At 35.5% G+C, this 11,414-nt stretch overlaps 1 protein-coding gene across 2 annotated transcripts in view; it reads right to left on the bottom strand.

Annotated features, from left to right (window-relative positions):
- Nucleotides 1–2,541: 2,541 nt before the first annotated feature.
- Nucleotides 2,542–11,414, bottom strand: part of CPED1 (cadherin like and PC-esterase domain containing 1) — a 422,947-nt gene continuing 414,074 nt past the window's right edge. For both annotated transcript variants that reach the window (XM_060196489.1, XM_007525006.3), the window contains exon 23: nucleotides 2,542–4,752. In XM_060196489.1, coding sequence (XP_060052472.1) covers nucleotides 4,540–4,752 — 213 coding nt within the window. In that variant the 3' untranslated portion in view covers nucleotides 2,542–4,539. The remainder of the gene's footprint in view (nucleotides 4,753–11,414) is intronic.

The raw sequence follows: 11,414 nt of genomic DNA, 5'->3' as shown, positions 1-11,414 counted from the left end.
AATGTGATGAAGAGTAATGACAAGAGATTTAATATTGTCATAAAAGAAATTGTATTTCAATAAATGTAAAACAAGTGAAGAACCATTTTAGTAGAATGTCATGGTGTATATTAGCTAGAAAAAAAATTAGTTCTTCAGCCCTCTACACCAAGTGAATGAATCATAAAAGAAATATGGAAGTTGATAATAGCAGTTACTGCAGCAATAAAAACATGATAAAAGGCTCTTTGACAATCTGAAACCTTGGAAACTGTGCCAAATAGAAATCTAGTTAGTAGGGATTAGTGTATCCTGCTGTCTCTAGAGGTCTTTGGAGTTTCTGACAACTTCTGGTTCATCCCCTTCAGTCAAAGTGATCTATCAAAATGTCTTGGCTTCCACAAGCAATTATTTGAACTTTAAATACAGACAAGCTATGGTAACATTTGCATAACAATTTTCTTTGATTCAATTTAAATGGTAGAAACTATTATAATATGGGTAGATAGCATAATAGGTATGCAAAGAGACTCTCATGCCTAAGTCTTCAAAGTCCTAGGTTCGATACCACACATTACAATTAGCCAGAGCTGAGCAGTGCTTTGTTGAAAAAAACCAAAGAAGCTGTTATAGCATCCCTTTATATTAAATACATGTTTTTGAAATTAAAAAGTTTGTTCATTTCTTGATTCATTTTTCCCAACACCATTTTGTTTGTTGTTGTTTTATTAGGAAAATAATGACCTATAAGAGTATTTCATAAAAGTACAACTGTTTTGTTTCCTGTGATAGATTTTAACTCACCACTCCCCACACCAACTTAAATTATGTTCTGCTAAGTCCCCAATGTTCTCTCAGCTCTCATTTTTCTCTCAAGTCTTTCCTGCCTTTCCACATGTCCCTCTATCTACCAATGGACTCCTTAGCTTTTTCTGTAGTAGACCACACCCAGTCCACATTTCAGCCTGTCTTTACCCTTTCTTTCCATGTTTCTTAGTTCCCATCTATGAATGAGATTATCTGGTATTTGTCACTCTCTCTCTGGCTTATCTCACTTAACATGATTCTCTCAGTTCCATCTAAGATGGGACAAAGAAGATTTTAATCTTTTTTACAACAAAGTAGTATTCCATTGTGTATATATACACCACAATATTTGTTTATTTAAAGTGCACACTCAACCCAGGATGACACCACCCATACCCTTTGTTCACTTAAAATACAATAACTCCTCAGCTAATGATTCTGATGATTTTTTTTTTTTTTGCTTCTTTCTCTTTGGAAACATGACCTTGATCTCCTATTTTTGTTTCCATTCAGAATGAAAGACAGATAGAAAATAAGAGGAGTGTGAAGGAGATACTGCAGCACCTAAAATTCTTTCACTGATACAGCACCTTCCATGTGGTATTTGGGCTTGAACCTGTGTCATGTGCATGACAAGACTCTACCTATGAACTAACCCTCCACCCTTTTATTTACTTGTTTTTTTTTCTAAGATGAAATATCACTGAATTTTAAGTGCTAAGAACTCTTCCAATATTTGTTCAAATTTAAGAAGATAACATAATAATATTTAACAACATTCTACCTCTGACTACTTCTCTGGCTCTTAACCTTATTACTATGCTAGATACTGCTGAACCCTAATCCTTTATAGATTTTGAGATAACTTTTACTGGTTTCCATAATGTTTGGTTAGTGTCTGTGTTTCTTCTTGGAATTCTTTGGTAAAATTAAACTAAAAGAAACAAAATCAGATGCAAAACAGCATTGTTTTCTCAATACTACTTTAATCTCAAATGCCAGTGATTTCTTCCAGTGCTTTTTAAGTGGGAATTATTGGTCTAGACAAAAGGACAACAGGACGATTAAATAACTCAAGTGTAAATTTAACCACCAGACAGTGGCAAGTCCTTCTTTTTCTTATGGCCTTGCAAGATTCTATTTGGTGACTTGAATTGCTGACAAATGGTACATTGTCACATACATGCAGATGCATGCAAACACACATAAGTCAACAGCGATGCTTGGAAATATTTATGCAGCTATTGTTGATCTCTAGCATTATAAATGTTTTCTTTAGTTTGGTGTAGTTAGGTTAGATACTAATCAACTAAATTCTTACCAACAATAATACATTTATTTTAACTCTCTACCTAAAAGAAGGTTAGACTGTTTATTCCAATTTTCCCCCTTCAAATGATGAATTTGCTAGGCATCTACAAATGCATGCAAACACATGCACACAAACCCATATTTCCACAAGATAAAATTCAAGGTAATTTTTTTTAATTTATGGAATAACTAAAATGATTCTTAGCATTTCATCCCCTTATCCTCAAGGCAAAATGCTCGACACTCACTATATTTAGATGTTTTGGTCTTTGTATAACAGGGAGATAAACTAATCAATATTTAGAGAACATCAGGATTAAAATGAATTATTTGACTAGTTTATTAAGACATACTCCAGAGTTGGATCTATGTGAAAATAATCCAGCTAAGTGGTGTACTAAGTTGTATATCACCAATAAAAAGGACCACAAAAGACATTATGAGTAAAGTCCATTACTAGTAAGATATTTTCATTTATTAATAGTAGTATTACAACTGTTTCTAACATTTATTATTTCAATGTTGAAGAGGTAAATGCCAGACCAAACTCATCATACAGTGATTATATTTAATGCTGACTGTAAATTATAGGAAACACACACTATCAAATCGTCTTAGAACATGCAATACATTGTGGAAAGCATGAACTGGCAATATTTCACATCACTAAAACCACTGAGTACCTATACATAATGCTTGTATATAGCTGTAGATATTAGAAAAAGCCTCCATTTTAACTGTTAATTCTGTATGAATTATTCTTTAAGAAAATTCTCAGAATTATATTGTTTATATCAAATGATATTTGTGCTTAAATATAATTTTAGGAAGTCAAATATAAGTTCTTGTTTAATTTCATATAAAAATAATATATATATATATATATATATATATGTATGGAAAGTATTTATGGAAGGTACTATTCACACTAAGGAACAAATTAATGAAAGTAATTCTATATTTTGCTTGGTAATGAAATTGAGGTATTTATAATGCTTGGTAATATCAGCCATGTATTGAATTGACCCTCTCAGCAACCTGTCTCTCTAAATATCCTATATAAAACACTGTAATTGTGAGATATAACACAACAAAGTACCTATAAAATAAAGAAATTTACTATTTTGGACTTAAAATAGAAGAAAAATTTTCAATAGTAGAATTAGATACATTTTTACATGTATGCCTTAGCTTTAATAAAAATAATTTTATATCTGTTACATATTTTATTTATACGAAATTACCTGGCAAAATCAGAATATAATTACTGACAACATAGCAGTATTTGTGGACATATGTACTTTTCTTCTAGGAAAAATGCCTATGCACTTGAGAATACCTAGTTCTTTACAAAATATTTACATAAAATTTAATTGCAATATTAAATTACATAGACAAATGACTTCTGAAACAATATCATCAATGACACACAATAAAGCAATACATGAGGAACTATATTTTGTACCTCACTTTTATAGTACATTTTTCATCAATTTAGACTACAGTTACCCAGCCAAGTTCACAGACAAAACAGGAGGGAATGTTGTGAAAAGCACAGAGTGCTGAGTTGAGTAAATTTGTTAACTATAAAAGTGTTACACATTTATCTCTTTCATAAACACTTATTGAATTCCATTGTGGACAATTCCCTTTTTCTTTTCTTCTCAATTATACAGTTGCAGAAGCAAAGGAAGAAATATTTTTCCTAACTAATTAGATTCCCAAAGATGTCACAAGTGCCACTTTTGATCCTTGATAAAGTCCCCTGATAAAGGTCACAAGCGCGATCCCTTCTTGCAAGTGGAATGTAACCAATTTTTCCTCCCTTTTCAGCAACAATGTAACAGTTAAGAAAATAACATAACACTCAAGAGTATCATCCTCTTTTTCCCCCATATAATTCAAATATCTATATTTCTTTTATTTTTTACCACAATGCAGGGTCATCAAATTGCTCACTTTGATATTGCACTGCTTTGCCATGTGCACAACCTAGCTTGATCCCACTCTTCTCTGCATTAAAGGACACTTGAGTTTGTGATTTCTTTCTCCATCTCTCTCTCTCTCTCTCTCTCTCTCTCTCTCTCTCTTTCTCTCTCTCTGTATATATAACTTTATCTTAAGTAGGTTGGCCCAGAGTGGAGAAGACCTATCGATGACGAATTTTTTTTTTGCAATTAAAAAAGGTTTTTTTTTTTTTATGTTTTACCTAGAAACTTACTGATTTCCAAGTGCACATTTTTATTTTATAAAGCTATATGTAGGGTGTGTGTGAATATGATTTAAATAAATTATGTGTATATTGGTGCAATTGTGTGTGAGCATGTACAGGAGCTTGTGCAGTTAACCAGTAAGACATGTAATATACAGGAGTAGGTCCTAAGACCATCATCCAGATGAATGGCTTGACCTGAGTTCCAATTCAGTCCTCCTTCAGGAAGTCTACACAGTTCTTCTGTTTGTACACATTCTGCTGAGGAGGATTTCAGAGCAAACTTGATTGATTGGACCTCTCACGTGATATGGTGAATGAAAATTTGTCACTAAGTCTTGTCGTTGTTTACTTTGATTGCTGAAATAATTTCCCACAATATGATTTCTTGAGAGTTTCATTTTAATAAGGTGAAATTCTTTGGCTAACTTTGATTTCACTACCTGAAAAAAGAGAGAAAAAATGTTTATAACATTAGGCAAAATATATGGACATTTGATTATTACATAGAAAGGCATAAATAACTCACAAGCTTGAATAACGTTTCTCTTGCAAGAATGTTGTTCAAATGGCAAAAAAAATCTGTTTCACAAAACCAAGAATCAGAGTAAATTATTTTTCCAAAAGGACAGACATTGAAATTATAATTTCTGCCATTTTTCTTATCTCAGGCTGTTAGTACCAGTGCAAATAAGGAACAGACTCATATGATTTGTCTACTCCACCTCTCTCTCTGTGTATGTGTTTAGACCACATGCTACCATACAGAGAAGTCACTAATGATTCAAACATACTCTAAACCTGTTATAGCAACCTTTTATGGAATGGTTAACTAAAACCATGTTCAGATAAAGGCATAAATATTTTCCATTGTACAATTTTAAATGGATACTGTTAGAATTAATGGTTTTATTTCTCTGAGTAATTAGTAAGTTATGAATTCTTTTTTTTTAATGAACTTTTTATTTATTTATTTTCCCTTTTGTTGCCCTTGGTTTTTTTTTTTTAATTTAGGAAAGTAGACATTAACAAAACCATAACATAAGAGGGGTACAATTCCGCACAATTCCCATAACCCTATCTCCATATCCCATCCCCTCCCCTGATAGCCTTCCCATTCTCTATCTCTCTGGGAATATGGATCCAGGGTTGTTGTGGGTTGCAGAGGGTGGAAGGTCTGGCTTCTGTAATTGCTTCCCCACTGAACATGGGCATTGACTGGTCGATCCAAACTCCCAGTCTGCCTCTCTCTTTCCCTAGTAGGGTGGGTAAGTTATGAATTCTGAAGGTGCAGCCTGCATGTCCTACTAAGCTAGTAACTTTATATGTTTACACCTATGTAGATATATCTTTGAGTATAAAGAATCACACATCTTTATAAAGCACAACAGATGTATAATACAATCTATACTTTTTGTCTTTTCCTCACATCTCCAGAGATTCAGTTCTTCCATAAAAAGTCACATGCACTACCCATTTCTTTATTATTTCATTCAAGGATATTTTATGAACAAAAATGTAGAAAGTTTTAATTTGTACAGTTTATAAAAAAGTTGTCCTGGTGAAACCCCAAAATTGTAAGCTTTAATTATTGGTATTTAATCAATTGTAACTTAACTCATTGTTAGCACCAGCAGTCAATGTGAAGAAAACAGAGTCGGGGTCAGGTGGTGGAGCACCTGGTTAAGTGCACACATTACAGTGCACAAGGACTGGGTTCAAGCCTCCTGTCCCCACCTGCAGGGGGAAAGCTTCACAAGTGGTAAAGCAGGGCTGCAGGTATCTCTCTCTCTCTCTTCCTCTCTCTCCTCCTTCCCTCTCAATTTCTGGTTGTCTCCATCTGATAAATAAAGTTAATTAAAAAATTTTTAAAAAAAGCAGAGACCAAGACAGAGCTTGGAGGAAGGATTGGAAAGGAGAAGAGAAAATAAAACCAAATATGTTTTGTGTGTAATTACAAATAAATATCATGTAATCAATTCTGTCACATTAATACAATTGTAATTGTACTACAATTTAATTTAATTTTAATTAGTTCATATGAAGATACACAATCTACTGTCGGTGGCAAATAAAGGCAACACTAGCTTCTATTGTTAGCTATATACATGTATTCTATTCTCTTGAGTTCTGCATTCTGTATACTGACTTAGGCATACATTTTTAATTCCAGGTGATAGAAGGAAACAAATAGAAAATTACAATATTTTAAGTATAATATGATATATTTATCCCTATGATACATAATACATATACATCTATATCTCTCTATACATTTTATACAATCTCTGTGAGTCCTGTGTAGTGATTTTAGAAACACATTTTAAATTCCTCATAGGAAAAAGCAATAAAAAGAAAAAGCATTGTTAATGCATTTCTAATAATAAACTTTTTTTGAAATGTTAAATGACCTATAGTCATAGATCAAGGAAACCAGAAGTAACTGGTCTTGCTAGTATCTAAGATATTTATAGTTATTTGTAAATAGTATTAAATGATGCAAATCATGGTAAGGTCTCTCTTTTTTTAATATTTATTTATTTTCCCTTTTGTTGCCTTTTTAAAATTGTTGTTGTGTTATTGTTACTGATGTCATCATTGTTAGATAGGACAGAGAGAAATGGAGAGAGGAGGGAAAGACAGAGAGGGGAGAGAAAGATAGACACCTGCAGACCCACTTCACTGCCTGTGAAGTGACACCCCTGCAGGTGGGGAGCTGGGGGCTTGAACCGGGATCCTTATGCTGGTCCTTGCACTTCTCGCCAAGTGCGCTTAACCTGCTACGGTACTACCCGACTCCCGGTAAGGTCTCTTATAGCACAGTAAATCCTAACCATGGGATTTTCAAAGTAAATCAATTTGCTAAATAACTTGTTTATAACAATAATTATCTATTGTCATCTTAAACTCTAAGACAGCAAGGAACTTTCTTAATTATATAAACCCATATTTCTCCCAGTCCTGGAACTTCTGGGCTTTTGCTAGTTTTCCTTCATCGTTCTCTTGATTCATACCATCTGATACTGCATCTGCTGATCTCAACCAGATCAAAGCAGCCAGTGCCACCTTGACGTGTTACACTTCAGACTGTGTCCAGAGACGCCAGGACTGTGCTATCAGCCCTTCAGCTACAACCTTTTAATGAGGCCTTTTCTAGCTCGTAAGACTCCTTAATTCCATTATGGGTGGTGCCCTTCAGAACAAAGTTACAGAACTTAGATATAGAACTGGTTCCATGAGATGGGACACATGTGCACATGTATCCATAAATTGGGGAAAGTATATATTCCTTAAAGTAAAAGTGCACAGTAGTCTACAGTGACTCAATAAAGGCAGCAAGCAAGTAGAAAGATCTAAATAAGACCCCATAAGGTACTTAATCAAATATTTTCTAATTAGAACTAGACAGCTTTTTCACCTACTCAGTATTTTACTTCCTGCAATTACTGTAAGCCCAACTGTGTCAGATAAAATAAGGACTACAAAAGCTGGATAAGGGCAAAAGACTGTCACATTTAAAAAATATATTTTATTTATTTATTCCCTTTTGTTGCCCTTGTTCTATTGTTGTAGTTATTATTATTGTCATCATTGTTGGATAGGATAGAGAGAAATGGAGAGAGGAGGGGGAGACAGAGAGGGGGAGAGAAAGACACTGCAGACCTGCTTCACTACTTGTGAAGCGACTCCCCTGCACGTGGGGAGCCAGGGCTTGAACTAGGATCCTTCCACAGGTCCTTGAGCTTTGAATCACATGCACTTAACCCACTGCACTACAGCCCGACTCCCTAAGACTATCACATTTTAATAATGTCCTTTTTGGTCACCAGTAGGCCACCCCATCATCTAAGGCCCTAGTCAGAGAATCCTTGGATTCCCATATAGACATGATGTGCCTAGACCTCTAATACATTCCTCTCTCCACCATCACTGGTTATCTCTATCAGGAACAACATTATAAACTGTCTTGTTGGACTCTATAGGACCTTGTCCTCAATGCAAAATAATAGTGGTCGAAATTTCCCCACTCTTCAAAAAGAGGCTCTAACACTCGAGGAAGACTAATACTGTAATGAGTACAGCCTAGAATCTTCCTAGCTATGACCACAGAATGTGAGCTCAGACCAACAGGGATGCAGAGGTTACACAGGCTCCTGTGCTAAATATGAATAGACATGGTTCCTAGGTCAGACTTATGGGGTTTACAGTTAACAGTATTTATATACTTTTCCCATATTTGGGATCTTCTCTCTGCCATGATCCATCTTTCTAGTCCTATCCTCAGCTCTGACACTATCTTTCCAGACAACACTTTTAGACAGACTGCATATTAACAAAATAATAAAGTCATGGGCCCTTTGGAATAGACCTAAAATAGACTTCCTAGCTCCTTACAATTTGAAGACCCCAAATTTCATCTGCTATATTCTTACCGTTAGGTTCCTGATAATTAAACTATTTGTTATGCTTTATATCTTAATACTTTTTAGCCACAAAGTTGCAGATGATACCATGACACTAACATGGGATGATGACCTTACCTATATGTCCCGGAACCCCACAACCCCAGAGCCCTAGCCCACTGGGGAAAGATAGAAACAGGCTGGGAGTATGGATTGACCTGTCAATGCACATGTATAGTGGAGAAGCAAATACAGAAGGCAGACCTTCCAACTTCTGTACTCCATAAAGATCTTTGGTCCTCAGATGCCTTTCTCCACCATCACTAGTCATCTCCATCAGGAACAGCATCATGGACCCTCATGTAGGCCTTTATAGGACCTTGCCCTCAATGTGGAAGAACAATGGTGGGGACTGCCCCACTCTCCAAAGGGAGGCTGGGTCAACATACTCTGCCACTCAAGGAAGACAGGTCCTGGAATAAGTGCAACCTAGAATGTTCCTATTTATGACCATGAAATGTGAGCTCAGACCTACAGGGATGCAGAGGTTAAACAGGCTCCTCTGCTGAATATGGGTCCCAGATCAGATTGATGGGGGTTAGAGTTAATGGTATGTATATGCTTTTCCCATATTTGGGAGCTACTCTTTGTCCTGATATAGCTTTCTAGTCCTATTTCCGACACTGACACCATCTCCCCAAATACCTCACTTGCATGTTAGCTGTCAGGTGTGGGCAAAAATTGGTAAAGTCATGGGCCCCTTGGAATATGCTTAAAATAGACTTCCTAGCTTTTTCCAAAATGGGGACCCCAAATCTCTTCTGCTATATTCTCATCTTTAGGTTTCTGATTATTATATAATTTCTTCTTCTTTATATCTTTATGCTTTTCAGCCACCAAGTTGCAGATGATACCATGACAGCAATGTGAGTTCCTGGGCATATGACCTCATCAATGTGTCCTAGAACCCCACTCCCCAGAGCCCTACTCCACTAAGGAAAGATAGAGACAGGCTGTGAGTATGGATTGACCTGCCAATGACCATGTCCAGTGGGGAAGCAATTACAGAAGACAGACCTCCCAACTTCTGTACCTTCATAATGATCCTGAGTCCATACTTCCAGAGGGATAAAGAATATGAAAGCTTTCAATGGAGGGGAGGGGATGCAGAACTCTGGTGGTGGGAATTGTGTGGAATTGTAGTCCTTTTACCCTACAGTCCTGTAGATCATTATTAAATCAATAATTAAAAAAAAAACTGTTCAATACTTCCAGAGGGATAAAGAATAGGGAAACTTCCATTGGAGGAGAAGGAATATGGAACTCTGGTGGTGGGAACTGTATGAATTTGTACCCCACTTATACCACAATCTTGTAAATCATTAATAAAGTACTAATAAAATAAAATAAAAAGCATTTTTTTGCCATCAGGGTTATCCTTGAGGCTCAGTGCCTGTGCAGCTCCAGCATTCTGAATGGTATTTTTTTCTTTCTTATTGATAGAGGCTAAGAAACAGAAAAATAAAGAAAGAGAGAGAGAGAGAGAGAGAGAGAGAGAGAATGGAAACTTATAATACTGCTACCATTTGTGAGGCTCCCCACATTCAGCTAGGAACTGGGTTCTTGAATCCTGGTCCTCAAACATATTAACATATCCTTTCCAGTGAGCTACCACCCAGACCCAAAATTAAATATTTTAAATATAACATGTGTATGTGTGTTTTTAGCTTTATCACAAATAAGTATGAACAATTTTGGATTTATTTGAATTGAAATTCTGTAAAAATATATACCAAGATGCTAGTAGCAGTGATCTTTGGGTGAAGGAATTATAGGGTGATGTAAATGTATTATTTGCACTTTTAGACCATAAATTTAATACAGTAAGCATTCACTGCTTTGTAATCATGAAACTGTTAAGCTTCTCTCATTTAGGAGAAGAAATGTTATAGCATTTTAAAAGCAATTACACCCTGTTACCTTAATACTCTATAAACTCAAAGAAATGTTTTTAGCTGTGGGAGGTTTGACTTTTCTTGATTGGACTCTCAGATGAAGTGACTCCTAAGAAATCCAGTGAAATCAGTGGGTTGTGGTGCAGAATTCCTGTGGATCATAATTCAGAGTTCAGTTTGTAGCTAACCATTGATTAATATTCCAGGTTCTAAGGTTGTACTTTTATATTGTGTGCAGCTCCATCTAACTTTTGGGTATACTATAGCTTTAAATATGATAGGTCAGGGAGGTTTTGTTTATTTTGGACAAGGTTTGGGTTCACCTATAAGCCAGATTACTGAATATTCTTAAGAAAGCTTATTTAAAGAAACATGCATAAATATTACATTAAATCTTGAACAAATATTATCCCAGGGTTTTGAAGCCAAATTAAGGTTACTATTTTTTATATAATTTTATCTTAAATTCTGCTTTTATAAGGGGCCAGCTGTATGTAACACACATTAAATGTGCAAGCACCCAGGTTCAAGCCTGTGGTTCCCACCTGCAGTGGAGGGGGTTTCATGATCAGTTAAACAGTGTTGCAGGTGTCTTGTTTTCTCTCTCCTGCTCTATCTCTCCCTCCTTTCCCATTTTCTCTCTGCCCTATCGAATAAAAAGGAAAGAAAAAGCAATAGGAGCAGTGGATTTGTCATGTAGGCAACAAGTCCCAGGATAACTCTGGTGGCAATACAAAACAAAATTTT

This window comes from Erinaceus europaeus, chromosome 8, assembly GCF_950295315.1.
Source record: "Erinaceus europaeus chromosome 8, mEriEur2.1, whole genome shotgun sequence".
Taxonomy (NCBI): Eukaryota; Metazoa; Chordata; class Mammalia; order Eulipotyphla; family Erinaceidae; genus Erinaceus; species Erinaceus europaeus.
The sequence above is the reverse complement of the archived record's forward strand: the minus strand, read 5'-3'. Positions and strand labels throughout refer to the sequence as shown.